Here is a 23,154-nt window from a genome sequence, read left to right as displayed (position 1 = left end):
CCCCAGGTAAAGGTTTATCTTTCTCTCAGAAGTCTTCTTCCATTCACATGGTCAATCTTAATGGAAAAGACATGTACCAAAATTGAATTGATAAGCATGATTCAATTCTGAGATTTGGTGGAGTAGGTAGAAGAGAAGAATTGAGTCAACTAAATATTTCAGCAAATGGCCTCCCAAGGACATGATCACTAGCTATTTAATATGTCATCAATTCAACCAGTCTGTCATAAATGATCTGCTCTCATGAAACAGATTTTCCTAAGTTCATTCTACAATTAATAATGTCACTCAATCTACATATAATTATATCTAAAGGAGCATGGAACCCATTTTGTCTACAACAGGATACTTATTTAAATTGACTTTCATACTGTAACAGTGGGTTACATGCATACACATATATCCAATGCGTGATCTCCTTATCCATCACCCTTTATTCTCCCAGGGATATTCAGTTCATTCAATTATAATTCCATTGAAACTGGATCAAGTACCACCCCTTCAATATATATACCTACCTATATTTGTATCGTTCCACCTGAATAAGCACAGCTTCTCATCAAGCTGCCTTTTCATATTTCCCTCCAGCTTCTAACTTTCCCCAAAGTCATTTTCTGGTTAATCACTAGACATTTAGACAAACATTGAACTGAAAAATCATAAAATCCATGATTGTACAAATAGTAGGCAAAGAAGCCCATTCAACATTTTTCTAAACTTCATCTGAGAACACCAGCAAATCTTTCATGCATCGATTAGCAAAAGAAAACATTACATTTCTCCATCATTTTCCACTGAAAAATGAATAGTTTCAGCACTCTCAACTAATAGGCGAGAAGCAGTACACAGCTGAACTTCTTTCACAGCCCACCTCCCTATATGCACCATTATTGGTTAATTTAGATGATTAACCCAGAGTATGTAGAACATTTTAAATGTATGCTTAATAATTTCATATTAATGTTATGTGAAAATGCTGACGTTGTTATAATAAATGTTTTATCTTATGTTGAAAAGTGTATGTGCCGGGGAACTTTTACCTGGTTTAATAAAAAAAATATGCAAAAGACATTTCGGTAGTCTCAGTAAGGTACCAAATTCAGAAGATAGGACTATTTCCTTAAATTGCCTATATGAGGACTCCTCCGGTTGGGACTAAACAATAGCTTATGTATTTAAATTGTGAGGACAAATCTTATTACAGCTGTTAAAACTATGCTTCTCAGGCTATACTGCTTCAAATAATCCATTGATCAAAATAATGAGATATGCATATGGAGTAAGGGTTGACAGATTTGAGCATGTATACATATGATCTTAGCTAAGAAGTGTGATCTATTCTTGACATTTTTCTAACTTAATGAGACTTCCTAAAAATAACACAACAGTAGTCAAAATTTCCACACAAATATAAAAATTGCCAATTCCAACCTGGCATAACACCCCAGAATAAAAATGTGTGCACTTAATTATAATATTTCAGAGGCAATGAAGCACCTATAAAAATTTATTTCTTCTCATGATGTTCATGTACAAAATATTTCCTTTTCTGACCTACATTCTCTTGAATGTACTTCCATGTTTAAACAATATTCAATACAAAATTAAACTGTTTCTCCTATAAGGTTCAGCTACTTATGTTCTAACCCATGGTTTGTAAATAATCAGTTAGTGCAAGTTGAGGTTAACAAATAACTGGAAATTTAGTTTAGTCAAAAATAAATACTAAAGCTAGCCATTATTGTTAGGGTCATTTGAACAATTACAAAATTCTTCAAACTATATATTTTAAGAGATTTGAAATTCAAGGTGCCTCTTATTTTAAAACATATCTGGGACTACTTTGCTACTGTTAGGAAGGGGCAACCAGCTCCTAAGTGTGACCGCTCAAACTCAATGCTGTCAAATAGAATCTATTGTGGATGCCGCAGAGGCTACCACTAGATGATGTACTTGGCACCATCTCCTGAAATCTAATGAGAGTGCCTCAGCCATGAGGGTCAACTATGTGCAGGTTCACACCATCATCACAAAATAAAGGGATGGTTGTAAAAGCAATCGAGCTTGGGCAGCACAGCATGTAGTTTTATGATGTGAACACAATGGAGGTCAGAGAGTAACTGAATATCCAAGGGACAAGCCCCAGCCTACTGCATCCAAATCAGTCTCAGTTAAGTCATACACTAAGGTTTCAACAACTTAGGCAAAACAACTGCAGAACAACTTAGGTCAACCCCTCTGTCCTATATATATTTGAAAATGACAAAACAGTCCTATTTCTGGTATAACTTGGTATTATTAAAAATGTTATTGCTTTGTAATGAATGAATGGGTTACTTATATAAACTTAAGCACAAATCAATTTAAGGCCATAAAACTTAACGACATGTGTCAAGTTCTAAGTAATAATATTTATTGTAGAACACATTACAAGTTCACTTTATGCACGTGCCTTCAGCAAGGCAACAGTCTTCGTAATTTGAAAAAAAAATAATATCATAATTTACACAATCAATTGAAAAAAAAACAAACATTTCAAATGAAATTCCTCTTCAATTGGCATTTCAACAATGCAGGAACTGTATCAGAAAAAAATTACTATTATCATAGAAGCCAAATAATTTTCAGTTCACCAATGTTTAGCATCACAAAACAGCCACCATGGAAAAGGTTATAAAAATTTTCCTTGTGTCTTTCACCTATTGTAATACATTTGTAAATATTTATAAAAGATGATTATCAGGCTTGAGACGGGGCCCAAAGGCAATAAAGCATGGGTAAAAAATACCTTTTAAATGTGAACCAACTTCCTATTACAAAGATGTGTAAATAGGTCACACCATCAGACAAATAAAATCAATTGAACACTCAAAATCCTACAATGAGTGCCAACATAGCCTATCAATTTCTCTATAAAAATGCTTCCTGTATCACATTAAGAGTTAGTGAAAGAACTCTGCCCAAAGGCCCAACCATCAAATAGCACAAATGTGTAATGCACCATAGTGCACAGGCTGGAGGAGAGGGCAGCACCACTTATCATCCATCAACTGGACTGTGAATATCTAAACATTTACCTAAATTGGTCTTTTCCTTCTCAAATTTTAAAAAGGAATGCTTGCTTCAGTATACACAGACTGAAATGTGAAAATTCTTGATAATTCATTCACGACCAAATTACAAATACACATATATGTCATGAATGCCTGACCAATTGGAATGGTAAAATTAATAGAAAATTGGAGAAGTCACCACGCTAAAAGTATTTTCACAAAGAACAGTTTCTGAAAAATTGTGAGCAATCAGAACACAATGTCATATTTGTTGTGCTCCCTTGCACATCGAACAAGGGTACATTCATGCATAAATATATATGCACAACTTAATACAAGCTACATAATATGATAGGCTAAATGGCCTACCCCTTAATACTTGGAAACACTAAACAAGAGTAACTTCCAAAATCATATTCACACACAAGTCAATGATCAGTCATAAATTCTTGAGCAATCAGTACAGTGTTCAAATCAATTTTAAAAGATTTTTTTTATGAATCAAATATTCCACTTTTTAAAACCTACACTGTAAATATAGAAAGGCACTCATTTCAAGTCTTTTTAACCTTTTGATAACAGCCACTAATAGAATTAAAACTAACCAAGAAGAATGATAAATAGAATGGCACCTTGTGCCAAGAAATAATGCGGAGTTATTTCCTACAAATTTTGCACCTTTGCTGCAAAAATATAACGAAGTAAAGAGAGGATGTTTCAAGCACTTTCAAAACCAAATGGCCACAATGGAAAATAAATGGTTAGAAACGAAAAAAATATTCTTTCATTTCACCGAAAACTATCAGAAATTAAACTTCATGCTTTTGCAACCGATTTCCTATCAATGATTACGTGAACTGAAAATTGCATCCCAAGGCAAATCATGGTGGAAGTTTGTACTTTATGACATAAAAAGAGGGACTTGTAGCATTGGGAACTTGCACCTGAGATTAAGAAAAAACAATTTAATTTTGACTTAACAGTTTTATAACTTCCCCAATTTCAGTCTTATTCCAGTATATGAAATCATGTGTATGTGTGCATGCCCTTTAGAAAATACCAATCACACATGGGAATACCCTAAAAGGCAAAGAAAATATATTTTCAGATATTTGCAGCACTTCATGGTAAAATGTGCTTAAGCTTTGTAGTAGAAAAACCTCCCCTCAAAATTGGCTTAAAAGTGAATTTTTAGCAGTTTAGTCAGAAAAGTTGTAAATACAATCAAAACCACAAACCTTCAGCTACCCCAATCCTATGGCAAGAGTAATGCACTCATGAGGAGACTAAAAGCTTTGCAAATGATATTGTAAAAATTTTGAGAGTGCACAAAAAACTGCGATGGTTTAAATACAATTACTGTACCTCTCATACAATCGTATGCACCATTCACGATTGGCAACTGGTTTGTATCACATTTCTGGGCGATAAATAGAATCCTTCAAAAGCATCAGAACACATCAAAAGGTCATCTTCCACGAGCAACCCTACAAATTCGTCATTTACGCATCCTCTGAGGGTTACCTCTCCGTTTTCATTTGATGGACAAAAGCAAAAGCAAATTATTACCGAGTCAAAGAGACCCAACTGTCATTTGTGTCCACTAAGGGAAAACCGGTCCCTTCAATTTCAATCGTGCCTCACACCTTGGAAACCTCAAACGTAAAGGTGGATGATGAACACCTGTTTGCTTAAAATAAATTACACATCGGTAAGGGAATGTTTCTCGTGAGGTGGATGTGCATCATAGCTAGAAGGAGCAGATGGCATTTCTCTCGGCACGCGTGGCCCACTATTGGAAGCTGCAGTCTCCATCTTCTTGGCAAGCTCCGCCACAACCTCTTTGTATATGCATGGGTCTATGTTCCTCCCAAGCATGTACAGCAGCCACCAGTCACCAACTTCAGCTTCACGTGCAACAATATCTGCAGTTTCCCTTGGAACACTGCCACGGTGTCGAGCTGAAAGGAGTCTCGGACGAAGTGAAGGGGCAGCCAAGAGGATTGCACGATAGGCAACCAGCGCCGACAGCAGCGTGGCAAGGATAATGAACCAAAACCACAAAAAGACATATGTCTTCTCATTGACAACATTGAGGGGTAGTACGCAGAGGGAATCATGACGAACTAGAGACCCAGAGGGACCGAATTTGTGAAATGTGCATTTGGTTACCCGAGGGAAAACATATACCATAGGGTCAGCACGTTCCTCTTGTGACTGCTCTGAGAAAGATGCCACTTTCAAACCGTAAGATATGAATTCACCATCAAAGAAGTGGTTCATTAGGTAGAGTTGGCCAATGATGTTGACAAGGCAAAGAAACTCACACATCCAGTATCTCAGGGCATACATGTTGTGCCTCTGCAAAGAAATAAAACCGAACATTGTAAATCCCCAGTCATCCTCATGAAAAATTATTCCTCAATGGAAATATACAAAATCTCTCCCTATACTTGGAGAGTAGTTCTTGTTTACATTAATTGTTTATATCACACTCAGTATGGTAACAGCAGAGAGAGTATTTAGCTGATAATATAAGAGGTAACCATAAGGATGGCTAGAATACAGGAATGGTAGAAAGAAAACAAATTTAGGTGCTATTGTTGTCATTCACCTCATTAACTGAAGATGAACTTGATTTTCAAAAATGTTGAATCACAGGAAAAACACGAAAAAAAGAATATTTTTGATTATTCATTGAAACTAACAGTGTAAGACGCTCTTCCCTTATTTCCAGAGATGTTGCTATGGTAGTACCGCTTCACCACAACCTAAGTAGTTTTTATAGGTTTTCCTCTGTTCTTAGAATAATTAGATTATATGACTTCCATGAAGGGTATCTGACTGATGCTTTTCTTTTCCTGAGGAAATTCATAGATTTATTAAAAATTTTGAAAAAGTAACAATTTATTGTTTAAATGTACAACAGTTTCGCCAGCTATCCTGCTGGCGTCCTCAGGTCAAGGATGAAAAGAAGCTTGTTGTCCCGTCTTATATAGGAAAAATCCAGTGCCAATACCGGGAAATTTCTTGACCAATCAGGGAACGTCCTCATATTTGCGCGGAATAATTCTTTTCCACGCACTGTGGAGTGGATATCCATCCTCTCTGTTAAAATTTTCTGGCCTTTTAACGATTTCAATGGCCTCTCTGATTATTCTCCTGGAAGTATTTTCCTTCTTTCGCTATTATTTTAGCGTCGTCAAACAGAATAGAGTGTCCAGGTTCACTCCAGGCGTGCTCAGCGATGGCCGATGCTCTAAACTGTTTGGCCATGGTTGCCCTCTGGTGTTCACTCATGCGTGTTTTCAGCGCTCTGCATGTTTCACTGATGTACCATTTGCCACAGGAGCATGGCACTTGGTATACGCCTTCTGATATTAACGGTGAAATTTCATCCTTGGGTCCGGGTAGGGTGTCAGCTATCTTGGTGACGCAGTTGAATCTGGTCACCACATCATGCTTCCTTAAAGCCCTCGCGATTCTTTCCGAAGTCCCTGCGATGAAGGGGTTTTAACAGAGAGGATGGATATCCACTCCACAGTGCGTGGAAAAGAATTATTCCTCGCAAATATGAGGACGTTCCCTGATTGGCCAAGAAATTTCCCGGTATTGGCGCCGGATTTTTCCTATATAAGACGGGACAACAAGCTTCTTTTCATCCTTGACCTGAGGACGCCAGCAGGATAGCTGGCGAAACTGTTGTACATTTAAACGACATAGGCGGACGCAGCCCGAAAAATGTGGAAATCACCTACTCATCGCCGCGGAAACCTGCGAACGAACGTAACAATTTATTGTTTGCTTTCATCTCACAAAACTATTTTGTTCACATAATTAGCTCAAATATACTAGGGGATCGAGATGTTGCTGGGACTAACGTACTGGCTTCCCACCCAGGCCCGGGTTCAAAGCCCGGTGGTGTTGAATATTTTTCAGAGGTATCTTGATCCCTACTTGAGTACTTGAGGTGCTTTGTGGAGGGCACTTTGAGTGAGTACGCCGTCCGTTGGATGGGACGTTAAGCTGCGGACCCCTTGGCACCTTTCTTAAAAAGTAGGCTAATGCCAATGCCGGGTTTCTCTCCACCCTGCATCCTATCCTGTCCATCCCCTATGGCACAAATGACCTCAGCTGTCGGTTGCCTCCCCTAAATACTACTACTACTACATAGGCCACTTGGGAAAAGATTCCAGCTTAAGAGGAAGTCAACTGCATAATTTGCATTGGAGCAAATGATGACTGAGGTCATACTATAGCCCACTATAAGAAGTTATGGTCCAGAAAAAGTTAGGGGAAAGAAATAAAAGCACACCAACAGAATTAACATTTATGAAGAGGCAGTTTAAAGAAAGATAAAGCCATGAAAAGAGACATAAGAGAAAAATATAAGACAATTGTAAACAGACAAAATGCAATATGGAACTTAAGTAAAAGAAAAAACCTGTGGAAAATAGGTCAACAGAAAATGGCCTTGAGAAATAGGGGTTAGGTGGATGATGACAACCAGGGCAAAAACAGTAGGAAAAGTGAATGCAACAGGCCAAGAGGAACGAGTAAGTTATTGTGGAAGGGAGTATGATCAACATGGTATAAGATAAGTAATGAATGGACCATCAGAAATGAGTGCAGTATAAATAGATCAGGTGAGTAATTACATATTATTATTGAATTGATAAAAAGAACAGCAAACAAAATTGTGGAGAAATGGATAAACTAGAAACAAGAGGAAATAAAAAATAAAATACAAAAAGAAACTGAAAAATACACAGTTAATGTGAACTAAAAAAGAGCACCAAAATAAGTCTTAAGGAGAGGAAGCAAGCAAATGTGTACAAATTTGATAAATAATTTGGGTTTTGAAGGGGAAAATTTGAATGCCACCACTGCAATGAAAGCATCAATATGAATAAAGACTATTCATTTACTTCACCAATTAAGAAAAGTTAAACGAAAGAGTAAGCAAAGTTAATGAAGCATTGCTTGATATAGGGAAACATGGACATAGGAGATTTTTCAAAACTAGCATACAATTCAGGACAAGACTGGGCAACATACGGAAAATGGGAGAGGCCACTGCATTTAGACAGGGTTGCCTTTACCAACAACATCATATTTGTATTATTATTAGGTAATCTACCAGTTAAGGAAAATTTCGGATGGTCACAACTGATAAATAAATATTTTGCTTCTCCTAACAAAATATAACCCAACACCTAATTCCACAAAAAGTCACTCCATCTCTGTGTACTTCCTTCCTCTCTTCATCCCATCCAATATCTATACGCTATTCCTGCCCTTTCCTCATTCGTCTAACATTTTCCCCTCTTTTAGAGCCATCAACATCCCATTGTTTCAACCATCTCTTCTGTCTCCATATAATTTCTCCTATCAATCCCTTATCACTCCCCACCGCAGCACCATACGCAGCACTTTCTTGTTTGTTTTCCTTTCGGTCCATATCTTCTCCATCCTTCTCCAGACCCAATTTCTAAAGTCTCCAATCTATTTCCAAAGACACTGCGGGAGATGCCGCAACAGTAACTTTTAACGGAGTCATCCGCTAATGTGCATTTCAAAGCAACAATTTCAGAGAGTAAAAATCATTCACCTTGACTAGGATTCGAACCCAGATCCCTCAATATCCAGTCGAGTGCTTTAGCCAGTTAAGCTATCAAGGCGCCCTCTTAAACTCTGAAATTTTGGGGCTTTTAGAGGAACAAGATTTTGTGAAGAAATACCGTACGTACAATGTCACAGGCATTCTCCTGCTTTTCTATCCTGTACATAATCACACTCCATATCAAAGTTTTGACAAGTCTTTTCTAAACATCCTTACTTAACGTCCCTGTCATCAACTCCCTCCTCCTTGTGAAAGCCTCTTTGCCTAGCGCAATTCTTCTCCTTACATTCCTACTACTTTGACCGTGTTTGTCCGAAACACTTCCGATATGCGTAAATTGTTCCAACTGCTCTATTTTTTACCCTCTTATTTTAATCTTTAGCGTAGCCTTTTTATGTTCGGAAAATCGCATTCCCTTTGTTTTATTTATATTGATTCTCATTCCATATCTATCGCACTGAATTTCCAATTCACTCAGCAATGCTTGCAACCCCTTGGCTGGCTGACAAACAAAAGCTTGGTCATCAGCAAACCTAACTGATTTTACAAATTTCCCCCCGACTTTCATTCCTACCAGCAGTTCTTCCTATGCCTCTATAACCATTTCCTCCACATATACATTGAACAGGACTAGGGCTAATAGATGACCCTGCCTTACACCTCTTCCTATCACTGCCCATCAGCACTCTCCATTCCCCACTCGCACTTGAGCAGTCTGAGACATGTAAAGGTTGCGGATTAGCCTCCTGTCCCTCCAATCAAGCCCTATTTTCTGCAATATACTCATTCGTTTGTCCCAATTTACTTTCCACGAAACAGGAAAAACATTCTGATTGATTTTATATTCCTCTATTTTCGTAAATACTGAAGAAAATAGATATTTGTGGAGAGTTAGAAATGAAAATAAGGATTTCTTCACATCATATTTGAGCTATGAGAAAAAAAACTTTGGTCTTTTCACACGTTTATTGGTTATGGTTGTGCACCAAAACACTTAAGTTACCAATAAACCTGTAGAAAAGTGCTAATTTGTTTTTCTCATAATGATAAACTTCCTCTGTATCTGGTCTTAATCTGTTGAATATATATTCATACTTGAGTATGACCACTCTTCATTCGTCACTGAGCCAGCCAACAGATTGCAATCACTATTAATTACAGCAGAGAATCAGTTTGAGAGATTTGTAATGAAGATAAATCATAATAAACCAAATGTAATTAGATTCTAAGAAATAATTATACTGAAATAAACATCAAATTATGAACAAATTCATGGGAAAATATGAACAAATCCATAGTACTTGACAAGTAAGTGAAAAATTACCAAGTCTGCCTTTATGTCACAGTGGAATTATTCCAGAACTAATTACTCCGAATAAAAATGGACAGAGTTAGAAATGGCATTAAAAGATGAAGTCAATTAAAATAATGGACATTTATTTAAAAAAGGAGATAAATTATAAAAATATTTTAATGCAATGATACACTAAGGACTTTGAATTAGAATGTACAAACGGAATGTTTTGAAATTTGGTCGGAGGGAAGAAGAGCATAAATTAGAAACATTTGTAATGTTGGCATGGCAAAGGAAAAAATGCTGACAATAGGAGAATAACAAAGAAACATTAATCAAGGTAAGAAAAATAGATTTGGCGAGAGCCCTAGAGGTCAGCCAATATGGAAGTAGTGGATATTAAAGGTGAAGGGAAGGATTTATGGATTAAATTTAACCACTGACTCGATCTTGGTAAGTGGTTCTCTTCAGGAAAATCATTAATGTAAACAATGCAGGTGCAATTTGTATCAACTTTGCACCATTGGTTGAATATACCCATCGAGTAGTTCCACCTTAAGACCCTAAGGAAAAGTAAACATTACTCACTTTTATGTGCTTCAGGAGGTAGTCAATGAGCACCTCTTTCTTCTTCTTTTTGTCTTTTTCTGTGTGCAAGCCAACATTTAGGCCCATAACAATGGTGCGCATGAGTCCACCTTCCCAGTTATCCCAAAGCCACTTTGGCGTGTAGCACAAGATGGCCTGTCACAAAAAAGGAAAGTTAATATGTTAACTCATGCATGATTGGCTATGCTTACTCCTGATACAAAAGATCAATTAGCGACCGTATTCAGCACTTGCGAAGTTTAGTTCACCAAAACTGACAAAAATCATAGCACGGACATAACATAAACAAAAATGCAACAACCCCAGCAATCTGTTCATTTTCAAACATTAATTCAATAATTTTGCGCCACATAAAATTATTTCAACAGAAACATATGAATAAAAATATGAAAGGACAATTAGTAATAAATGCGATTATTATTCCATGAGCCATCAAGGAATAAGTTCACTGCCAATTAGACATTTTGAATGCTAAAAAAATCCATAGGTACTGACTGCGTACATGAAGTTGCTTTCCAACATTGACGGGACAACCTAGCATATATAATTACAACTATGCAATCATTGGATGATTGTATATAAATATGATCATTCCAAGGAATAATAACGAAGAGGTAATAATTAAGGGATTTAAAAATGCAAAACTGATATATTTCTGATTAAATCATACCTCAAAAGTGTTTGCAGTTTGATTACAGCTAAAAAAAGACAAAAAAACCAATAAATGAAGAAATATACTATTGGATATTAAACCCGAGACTAATCACAAACCTGGAAAAATAACACGAAGCACACCCACTGGTAGTAGGTGTAATATTTACGGGGGTCATCTTCAGCACCTCGCCCATACAATCCTCCACCAGGCAAACCTCTTGGGATATCAGGCCCGACTCCAGGATGTGCTACTTCCACGCCAGCTTGTCTATAGAATGCATCTGGCATCGTAAACGTGGACGTAATCCAGCAGTATGTGTTGATCACTTTCATTGGGACTCCAGATGCAATGCACTGTATAGGATTGCCCACATACTGTGTGGCCGTGACAATGAGTGAAAAGGAGAGTAGCATGACTGTTGTGAATAGATTGTGCAACCTAAAGACAGCATTGTCTGTCACGATGTCCTGCCACTTGAGGTAGTCCTTCAATCCACCAAGGAGCTTATACATTGCGGCTGTTTGGTATCACCTATCTTGTCAGCAATATCAGATCTTACAGAGCCCCTCACTGGGGGCCAAACTGTAACAAAAGAAGCCAATACAACATGAGTTTCTAAGCACTGCAATAATAAACATTCCCATTAATAGTATCATTTTTAAATTTATAACTCATTATTAGAATGTAGACAAAGGTAAACATTAGACACAATTTAGGAATACCTTATACATGTCATAATTACACAGTTCATGACAAACTTAAAAGTGAATGCATACCTAAGTTTCAAATTTAAATAAATGAGGAACTATTCTTTATAAATGACAATGAATTTAACTAATCTTGGAAGTAGAGACACGTATTTCATCTGTCTCTTCAGAGTAAAAATCAATCATAATACAGTTAATCATACACTATGATGAATTAACAAGGATGAAAAATCAACATGTAGACGTCAACATGAAATCATGTTGAGGATGATGGAAGGTACACAACTATGGAATTCCGAAAGTCATGGCAATGGAATGCCGAAGACACCGATAGAGGGGAGGATATAAGGCAAGAAAGGCAGGGGTGGGAAATGGATGAGAGATACTGTAGATAGGATGTATGTATTTTGAAGAACGGTTTATTGTGGCGTGAGGTGACAGATTTTGTTTGTTAAGAGAGGCTATAAATGTAAGTAAAACCTACCTTAAATGGTAGACTACCAAATAATAGTACTGTAATTTGAGCGAGAACACTGGGGTATGGATGATTCATTTAAATCAGAAGTGTGTGCATGAGAATGCCTCGAGCCTGAGGAAAAACAAAATTAACTTTTATGCAACTATGCAGTGTGATAATGAAAATAATATGAACAAAATCATTTACTGCATAAGAAAACTACCAGTTGAATAGCAATGAAATTTAACAGAACTGTGTTAGTTTCTCTTGACAGATCAGTGCCAAATGATTAAGAATAAGACTTGGATAGGACTACATAAATCCATACTTTTAAGAAGCCCAGTTTGAACCATTGGTAGATTTCATGAGCTCTGTACCAAGACATTAAGGCCCCATACTATAAAGACCTTCCCTCTCTACAAAAGAGTGATCAATTTTAATATTAAAAGAAAATTCAAACAGAAATATGTTAAAAAATTCTGGTCCAATGGAACATAATCAGAGATAGTTTCCGGACAATTGTGGGTAGGTGATATAACTTGGAGGAAGATGAATAATAAGGACTATATGATCATAAGAAGGGATAATGAGAAACCCCACACTGGCACCAGACTATTGACTTTCACCAAAAGGGTCCCAGGTTCAATTACCTATCCCACTGATGTGAGCAAATTATTTAAAATATAGCTGGGAAGCAGTATACCTCATTCTGATTGGAATACACCGTTCTAAAATGTCTGCATTTGGAAGAAAATGAATCGCCAAAATTTAAATTATTTATTTTACGAGGAAGAGTAGAGGATAAGAGGAATACTTTGCTGATTTCACCCGACTTCATTAATGCAGTTAGACTTGTTTCATCCCATAAGTGACATCCTCGAATCCACGAATATTTATCATGTTTCACACCAGGTAGCATTTAAGAACAATGATGCTTCAATGACCGACCCCATCACATCGCTATAAAGATGAAAACAAAGGTGGAGTCAGACAATGTAAACACTGTTGCTCTTCAACACTACGTGAAACCCAAGAATTCTTCATGAATGCTGTTCACAGAGAAAGCCAAATATTATTTATTCGTTTTCATATTGTACAGTACAATAAGCATACATAAGGGTAAGAAAATATGTAATGGAGGCATACAACAGGGGGTTATTACAATGCACCATTGCTCTCCAGAAACTAAAAAGAGCATAATTTTAGAAGTATTACTTGACCACATGCACTGGCCCTTGATGTTTAATGGCCATTCTAACTACTGAAAGGAAGCAACAAAGTTAGTGGTCAAACAAATTTATAAGGGCATGTATTGGCATTGAAGCCTATCTCATTAACTGGCCTGGGGGACCTGGGCTTGATTTTAAGTGATGCTTATGGACTACCTGAGTTCCTAATTCTAATGAATAACAGCAAACAACAAAATAAATTCCTGATCCCCCTACTCTGAGAATGTCAATCCACATGGAGAATATGTCAGCCACTTTCACAACTACAGTCGTCATTAACATTACACATGCTGAATATTTTTAATGGTTTTAACAAGGAAATCACTACGTAATGAGTCACACCATTTCTTGAGAAATACACTTTAGACTTAAGTGAATCGCTTTGCTACATTCTGAAAAAGAATTATAAAACCAGATTATATTTCAATTAACAACAACGTGAGGCCACGATTCACCGAGTTGTTTCATTTCGATTAACTGTGCCTTTAGCTTAATAAAAATATGTGCCGGTAAGATGATAAAAAAAAATAGTTGGCAATGACAACACACTACCAACAATTGTCGCTTGTAGATGAAACCGCCCAATATTAAGCATTTGTAATGATTACAGGATCGTCGATCAAAAATAATATGCTAGTCTTAAGTATCAGCTGCTACTATAGGACCAACCTTCAGGTGCTTATTAAGGTAGAAACCAAGAGGGTGTACGTATGTAAAGATGGTACTATGGCCATGGGCGGTGGTGAATATAAATTTAGTTCATTGCAGTTATTAAGACTTTAATAAACCAGTTACATATTTCTCTTAAGTAAACCTGTTTCGATTTAAGCAGTTGCTGCATGATTGGAACTTGATTTAAAATTACAGACGACGATTAATAACGCATTAATTTACACTGCGTGAAAAATTATGTAAAATACCCTTGAATGGCTTTCCAAAATAATAGGTTCCTTGCCACTGCCATCCTCCACGCACACATCATGGACTACTTGATTGTCTACAATTAGCATATGATAAAATGCGAAACAAACCTTACCATTAGTACCGTAAGCGGAACGACTAATCGTGAGTCACCATCAATCACTATTAACAATAAGAAAACAGGAACAACAAAACGGAGAAAGAAGTCGAAAACAACTGCGATAAAGATTCTCAAAGGAGAGTTCCAAATATTAGCCATACACCAGTGAACAGTGAAAAGGCAACTAGTAAAACATCTCGAGCGGCATGCATGGTAAATACCCGTGTAATTTGATTACAAAAAAAGAAAATACCAATTAGGCGAAAGGTTGCTTGCATGTGTGCTGCATGTAGGTCTGCTAGAAAGCCAAACAGCTGATACACAAACAAGTTGAACTAATTGAATTGCTCTCCTGATGTTGTGCAATACTGGCAGTCTTTCCACAGGTGATAATACAAAGACTTGAAATTTCTAAACAAGCAGCAAATAGCATATTTTACCCTAAGCTAACAGGCGCAAAGGTAACACGCAATCTATTGAACGCAAGCACACGCTGCTACCTGGCCTTGCTTTTACAACCACGATGGATGTTCGTTCTTAACCACGAAAAACACATGCATCCTGCCGTACCCATTGCTGTTAAATGTGAACCTCGCCGCAAAAATAGTTCACAAGAGTTGAACGCACCTCAAAGGTGCACACAGGTTGAAGGCCATATAAACTCCCACTCGTCTTCTTACCAAAATATAAATACAACCTCCCCCACTACTTCCCCTCCCTGCTCCTTCGTCGAATAGTTGACTATCGAGTAGAAATGAACGTTGAAACCAGTATTAAATACCGTGACAAGATGAAACGCAATTTTTTTCCGAAATTTTAAGGAGGAAATGAGGTGCGACTAGTTAACACGGCATATCTTAGAATAAAAAAACAAGCACTCATACCTTTTTACTCCAGCCAGCAGTACAGCAGCAACTTGCAGCAGTGTTCCTCAAAGCGAGGATACCGTTCTACAGCAGCTCGCTACTTCTCCTACTTGCCGCCCTGCGCTGTTTTCGTCGGGGCATGCGTAGACGTCACTAGCGTGCCTTCCCCTCCCTTCAAGCTTTCACCCTATCCTCTCCCCCCCACACCGCTCTCTTTCTTCCCCCTTATCTTCCCCTCCGCAGTCTTCTCTTCCCAGTAACCAAGGACCGCTGACTGTACACTCTTACAATGCAGAGAATAGTAATGGTTAATCAGAGGAGCATAAGCAGCGATGCAGGCATGACAAGTCTGGCTATGAATTTATTTCTTTTATGCTCGTTTTAGTTCTACGCAGCTTTTGAGATTTGATCGAATGTAATTACATGCATGACTGGAGCCATCAAAGTGCGAAGTTTACATTTTAATGTATGTAACTCCCGCCACACGCCCTTGCGGGGAATTATGTAGATGTAAGTAAATACCAGCAAATTATCGCGGGTTGATAAATCATTCCATTAGGTAACTTGAATACAGATTTGGTAAAACTATCAATTCATATAAAATAAATTTTAAACATGAAAAACTACCTTCTGCTTCAAAGATAGACTCTCAGGCAATACCTGATGAAAGTTTATCAGTAATAACCCGCCAGAATAAAGCTATATAAAATTATGCGTAGCATTTAATAGCTTCAACTTTTCAAGTCATCAAGTAAAGCGGAAGGGTAGCACCTGCTAAACGTTGCCTAGAATGGGAGATACCTAATAACTCAATTTTACCCTTTTAACGAAATATTTTTGTCCACAATAAGCCTTCCCCGTGAGCGATGAAGCTCATTTCTATCTTCATCTAATCAATGAATTCCGGTCAATGCCGATTTAGCATGACAAAGATTATGTTTGGCTGAATGGATTTCGAGTTTAACTCAATGAAATGGTAAGTTCAAGGAACTACTTACAAATTTACGCACTATCACATTTCTCAGTGCTAACGTTAGGCATATAATGAATGTGAAACTCCTTACTTATTGTATATTACTTACTTATTATATATAAAAAACTTATTATATATTACTAGCCGTAAGAGCTCATTCCTATCAATATAATAATACTAACGTTAGGCGTTCCGATTTTACTTTCACTCAGGAGCCAGAGTAAAAGCGAATAGACAGGAGATCCTGGAATTGAAAATAATAATACGCCAAAGAAGAAGGCTAGGAAAACACGCGGACACCAATTCTGCAGTCTTCTGGAACGGAAGTCGTTTTTTTTGGGGAGGGTCCCACTCCTGAATAGGAAGGCTATCCCATACTTACTTTCCGAACCCTGGATGATGCATAAATTCGCTCTTCACAGCCTATAAAAATAATCAGCAAGTACGCCATTACGTCCGTCAAAAGAATGCTGATGCCAAAGTTGAGAGAATCCCTAAGATATAGTTTCTAATTCCTTCATTTTCCCAATTAAGTACGTATTTTTAAGGCTCCCGAAATTTAATAAATCATGGAATAAATATTAGATATTGTTAACAATTTAGAAACCAAATAAAATTCTCCGGACTCCTCTGTGGTAATTTTAATTCTTAGGCCCGATGGCAGAATGTCAGAGCAGCCAAACTCGATTTTTCAAATCTAGATTTCATCTCATTGTAAAATAACCCTCGAGATAACCGGATGATTTAAAGCCAGCATGCCATCATTGCGTACGAAAGGGGACTACAAATATATAATTATCAAAGCGCTTCATCCAGATTGTGTTAAGTACATAAAATATCACCGTGAAAATATATTAGTAAATAATTCCAGACGATTATCTGTTTACACGCTCATAAATAAATAACTCTCACCCCGCAATATATTTAACATATTTTTTTCGATCGTTAAAATCTCCAGGATGTTATTGAGTGTGCGCAAATGGAATCTTTCGCTCACACAATTTTCTGATCGCTAAGCCGAGAGGCACAGGTCGGAATTCCGCCTCAGGCGTGAATCTTGTGTGAAGGTAAAATGATATTTGCTTGTTCTAGCGACGTGACATGACAAAATGACTGAAATTCTACCAATGAAAAACCTAATCCTCTGTTATCATGTCTTTTCTAAATTATGGGTGGTGTCCTAGCACCCCCCGCCACACGCCCTTGCGGCGGCTTGCGGGGTATTGAGTAGATGTAGATGTAGATGTAGGCAGGTGAGTCCATGTCAGTTTGCTGACAATTTGCTGAAATGACCCACGCATTATTAAATTATAATGAATCATAGCTATAAAGCTATAGTAAGCCAAGAAAATACTGGTTCATGGTCAAGTTATAGTTTATTTGTCACGAGAAAAAATGCAATATTTAAGTTTATGTTTCAAATGCTTTAACACGTGTAGGAAATCTGTGGTAGTATCTGATTAAAGGTAATATATACATTATTAGCACAAGCGGACGCAGCGGCCGTGAATATCTTCGTAAGGGTATCTCGAACGCATTGCGGAATAGAGTGGTGGCCAGGTTGGCGGTGTGGGTGGGGTGGACGTGGGAGAGAACATTAGAGGGAGTTCCGTTGGCCAGAATTCGACGCAAGGCATTGTGATGTATTCGCACGACCGGGTTGCGGCTGAAACGGAATATCCTCCCTACGCCCACCGAGGAAACTGGGGTAATTCCACTCCCTCCCCTCTTCTCGCCTGCATAATTATTTCTCCGTCTGCCGGAGTTCATCCGCCGGGTGACGCTGGATGAGGCTCGCGATACGCCAAAACGTCATTGCAGTCGTTTAATGAAAAATTTCATACTAGTACCCGGGTGGAAAAAAATTATTGTCCTTCGGAAATTTTTGGTGAAAATGTCAACACTCACGATGGTCACACTGGGTGGTTTTTCTGCTCACAGCTGTTGTCGACCCTCCATAAAAAAAACCTTGCTCCGCTCAACCCCCCACGCTGCCTTGGATCACTGATTCATCACTCTCGGTTCCGCTTGGTGGTATCACAGACTTCTTGACACGTACAAAGCACAGTGAGAAGTTTTTTGCTTCATTTAGATGCGGGAGAAGTTTAAAGTGCCATTATTTTATACACCGGGTCGGCGAAATTGAGTTACATCTACATAATATTTTGCAAACCGCCGCAAGGGCTTGTGGCGGGGGGGGTTAGGTCACCGCCCACCGCTAGGTTTTAGGCGATGCCCGAAAACCCAATAATATTTTTGGGAACTTCTCAAAACGTACACAAAACGAAGTTACCATTTGCCACGCACTACCCTTCCTTCGACTCCTCATGTTATGTGCCATAATTTGTAAACGCTCACCATTTCTTTCTGCTTCTTCTTCCCCGGCTATCCAAGAAATTCTTCCACAGCCTCTACATCCGGCCACTTCTTAAATAACCTGAAACTCCTCCACGAACCATTTCTCTTTTCTTCGAATCTTAAACGCCAAAAAATCTTCATATTTTTCCGACAAATATTTTACGAAATACACCTCAATAATGGCACACAAGAGTAAGTCAAACTCCGAAAAAAACGCAGCTGAAATGAAGTAGTACGGTGGGTTTAATTATCGGAGAATAATTGCATGGCCGTCTGCCAAGGTAAAATGCCATCTTACTACGCTTAGCCCTGTAATTATTGTTTGCTACTTCCTCAACCCATTTATTTGGGCGAGATTCTCAAAAGTAAATTTAAATTCACTTTCGCGATACTATACAGCAGATATGATTAAGGTTGAAAGGTTAATTTTGTGATAAATGAATTTTGCAAAACACTACATGTCCTCCCAGATCCATAAAACATAAAATGGAAGTCTCGTACGCTATACAAACAAAATAAAATAAAATGAGGGAAAATGCCACATTATAAGAAGCAAAAAAAGGATTTAATTAAGTTGACACTCAAAACATCATCCTCGGAAACTTAGTACATACCTTCTGCTTCATTGGTAGATATCATATGAAAAATACACGTTATACGTCCCCATTTTTTTCACCGCTACGGGCGGTTTTCTTTAACTACCCTACAAATCATCTTCAAGAAATTGCTGTTTCATTCTTAAATTTGAATTGGAAAAATCCGTCCGAGCATTGATGGACGACCTTCTCGTTCAAAATTTTGGGCTACTTCCGCACTCCTGATTTAATATCGGATCAATTTCCACATAACTGAAAAAAAAATCTCAGGTCCCTCCCTTCTGGAAGAATACGTATGACTTTAGGCATCCTTATTGTGAAAACGTTTCCTTAATCAATGCATTAACATACCAGTAACCCAACTTGTGTATGTACTACCACGAAAACATGAAAACATTGCATGGCATTCCTCAAGGCGTATGCGGAGGAAATATTTCCGAATTCCATCCTGATTTATGATGGAATATATTAGGGCACAAGACTTTAGGAAAGGTAATGGAATCCTGTGTTTTCTTGCGACACAGAGGGAATTGTTATGGAAACAAATTTTATTGGCGGATTCGACCACATTCGGATAAAATAAGAGAGATGGACACCGCCACCAAAAGATTCAAGTTCTCGTTCTTTCTTCGTAGGATACGCATCATAATAAAATCGAACCCTAAGCACTCGAATATATTTACTTAAATACCAAAATTTCATGCTTTAGTCAAACATACCAATTGCATGTTGTATAATAGTGGACCGGTAGCACTTCCTTGTGGGACAACCGATGAGACGCTTCCTGTGCTGGTTGATATCCGTATATTATGATCCTTAGCTCGCGACCTGTTAAAAATTAATGAATCCAGTCATTACACACGCGTAGCTTCCAACTTTCTGAGCAAGCTCCTATGCGGGACTGTCGAAAACCGTTTTAACATCTAGAAATACCCATTTACATAATACCCCGTAAGCCGCTGCAAGGGCGCGTGGCGGGAGAATATAGCGTATATATGTGCAGGAATTTATGCGCTTGTGTGCTCAAGTGTTTTTGTATATTAGCGAATGTATATATTCATATGCATGTATGAACTAATATTTCTGCAGGTATGCCTGGTGCCCTAAAACCTCTCGCTGCACGCTCGAACGGCAATTGCGGGATATTGGGTATATGAAAATGTAACAATTGATTCCACTTCAGCAATCTGGTCTTTAAACTATTTACCAAGTTTCTCTTTCTGGTAGAATCTTTAGATATAGAGCATAAGAACACACATCTCCCTTCATTGTTAATATAATCACCATCCTAATAATAATACTACTCTATCGTATACTGTAATCTATGTGAGGATGTTTTGCGATATTTTGTTAATAAATAGATGGCATACAGTAAAATTTAAGATGTAAACAATCTCAAGGCTTCCATTAACACTTTAATCCCCCAAATTATCTCATTGGGTGAGTCTTTATATGCATTTTCCGCACTGAATGTGTGCAAGAGTGAATGTTTGTCCTTGCAACACAGCTCTTAATAACTCAAATTCCTCACGCGTCGAAAAAATTTACAGCATCCCCAACAAATATTGCGTGGGTTTTAGCTCCCACATTCAACGTCAATTAAAAATCCTCGGAAAGTTTTGACTCCGGTTGCGTCATCTACTTCTAACCTGCTTCCTGCTTCAAAAAGAAGGGTTTTTATTTCCTCGCGCAAGCTTGGGCTTTCAAGATAGTTGTATTTTTTGGAGCGGAGCGGGCCACGTTCTAAGAAATTTCTTCACGCCCCCAGAGAACAATATTTTTCCGTCGCCCTGCGACATTTCCGATATTCCTACTGGAAGTCGATTTATAAGCAGTTCGGAGAAACTACAAGAAAAATGTCGAACTCGCGCGTTAAAATTCACTCAACATTCTTCAACCAGCAAAAGGTAACGTAACGTAATTTGATCAATAAGTTCCTCGACGGCAAGTTACAACTCGTCTCGTAGAATCAACTTCGTCAAATCTTTACTGCAGAGCAACTTGAGGGATTCCCACCGTGAAAGCTTGATTATTCGGCGAGAGATTTAGCCACCATAAACGGATACCCGCTGGCAAGGCGACACTGCCACCAAAATTCGTACCAGCTAACGACTGAAGTCATCAGTGGTGAAAGAAATTTCCGAAAGAGTTTCTGAAAGGCATTATTAGACCTATTGAACGGCTTGGAAACGCCTCAGCAGCTCAACTCATTAGCACATATTAAGGAAAAGAGTAAAGGAAGGATTCGAAGGGATGGGACAGGGGCGAAAGGCCGGAAGGCCCCATTTCCTCCCATTATATCCGCGAGTAGTTCCCGGAAAAGCACACTTCTAGATGCTGTACTTTTTCTCCAACATTGGTCTTACATTTCCCTCAAAGTGGCCTTGGCAAAGCGTGGGTGGACTTCCCAACAACTTCCAGAGCCAACGCAAGTTTCCTAGTAGGCGGAATCCTTCCCATTAATTCGCATGTGGCTTGGGCAGTTCTGAGCTGGGGTCACCGACCCAGAACTATGATCACAGCAAATATATTTATTTTCATGAAATAATCAGATGATTTTGAAGTAAAATTTAATGCAATTTTAATTTTTGGGCAGCGTCTGACATTTGACTATAATGAAACAAACTCACAATCAGCGCTTTTTTTGAACAATTTGTGGCTCGTGAAATATGACATTCGGAAAGTTGTTTATATTATTGAAGTCTCAAACTTTGTGAGGAAAAAATGATTCTTTAGAACGATCGATTTTTGCAGTCCATTTGTCTACTCACAGGTCTTCCCTGCATAATGCGACGCTTTTAGTATTCCTTTTGTGTCAGCGTCAAACTCGAGTGATTTGTATTTATCTAAAAGTTTGATTATAAAAGGTAATCTTTCCTTATCTTAATCTCCGTCTGTGATGGAAGTCTTCAGATACGCGAAGACTCAGAACAATATTAAACTTATACATCTGCAACTATATCTACATAATACCCTGAAAGCTGCTACAATGGGGTGTGGCGGGAGTTGTTAGGTCACCAGCAAAGTTAGTCACCATGCAAGAAACGACTTACATGCAAAAATTTTCCGTAGCAGGACAATATTCAAAAATACGTCGGGATAATATTCTAAAAATAGGTATACTTAAAATGCATGCATGATAACTACAAAATATAGACCTATTACAAATATATCAATCATGTTGGTTTGCATCCGACATAAAGCATACATTTCATCGCAATAATTAAATTGGCAGGAAAGCCAATTTTCACAAAATTAGAGAGATAGACTCGCCGAATGGGTAGACTCAAGCGTATGTTTTTCCCCTGTACTATTTACTGTATTTGGAAACACTGGGATAGAAATGGGTAAGCACTAGAGAAAACAGTTAAAGACACACGTTGGTACGCGGGACGGTTTGACCCCATTCACGGATTTATAACATCTACATGGTATATACCCTCCAAGTCACCGCTAGGGTACCCCCCGCCACACGCCCTTGCGGCGGCTTGCGGGGTTTTGAGTAGATGTAGATGTAGGGTGTGCGGTAGGGAGGGATTCAACACCATTCATGCAGCATCAAAAATGAAGTATATCTTCATTTTTAGAATGAAATGAATACATTCTTTCCGTTTAGATAAAATGACATTCATTGCATTGGGTTGATATTGCGAACTAAACTCAGTAACGGATGTACTTACAAGTGCATCCCTAATACTAATAACGCTAAAATC

The 23,154-nt window shown here is 38.1% G+C and overlaps 1 protein-coding gene across 4 annotated transcripts; it reads right to left on the bottom strand.

Annotated features, from left to right (window-relative positions):
- Positions 1 to 2,391: 2,391 nt before the first annotated feature.
- On the bottom strand, positions 2,392 to 15,630 carry ogre (optic ganglion reduced). Of its 4 annotated transcripts, none has more exons than XM_071591378.1 (4): positions 15,533 to 15,630; positions 11,351 to 11,816; positions 10,559 to 10,714; positions 2,392 to 5,414 (listed from the first exon to the last, which is right to left on the bottom strand). In XM_071591378.1, exons 2-4 carry the CDS (start codon positions 11,744 to 11,746, stop codon positions 4,755 to 4,757), a joined length of 1,212 nt encoding a protein of 403 aa, XP_071447479.1. In that variant the 5' UTR covers positions 11,747 to 11,816; positions 15,533 to 15,630; the 3' UTR covers positions 2,392 to 4,754. The 4 variants fall into 4 exon arrangements, with proteins under 4 accessions (XP_071447479.1, XP_071447496.1, XP_071447484.1 ...); XM_071591395.1 differs by lacking the exon at positions 15,533 to 15,630 and adding an exon at positions 15,245 to 15,282; XM_071591383.1 differs by lacking the exon at positions 15,533 to 15,630 and adding an exon at positions 15,219 to 15,239.
- Positions 15,631 to 23,154: the final 7,524 nt, after the last annotated feature.

Source organism: Hetaerina americana, unplaced genomic scaffold, assembly GCF_022747635.1.
Source record: "Hetaerina americana unplaced genomic scaffold, ioHetAmer1.1.p SCAF_1, whole genome shotgun sequence".
NCBI lineage: Eukaryota > Metazoa > Arthropoda > Insecta > Odonata > Calopterygidae > Hetaerina > Hetaerina americana.
The sequence above is the reverse complement of the archived record's forward strand: the minus strand, read 5'-3'. Positions and strand labels throughout refer to the sequence as shown.

Coding starts and splice junctions, on each gene's coding strand:
- ogre (XM_071591378.1), bottom strand. CDS start 11,746: ATGTATAAGCTCCTTGGTGGATTGAAGGACTACCTCAAGTGGCAGGAC. Junction 10,715..11,350: donor GCTTCGTGTTATTTTTCCAG/GTTTGTGATTAG, acceptor TTTTTGTGACAG/GCCATCTTGTGCTACACGCC. Junction 5,415..10,558: donor ACCTCCTGAAGCACATAAAA/GTGAGTAATGTT, acceptor ATTTCTTTGCAG/AGGCACAACATGTATGCCCT.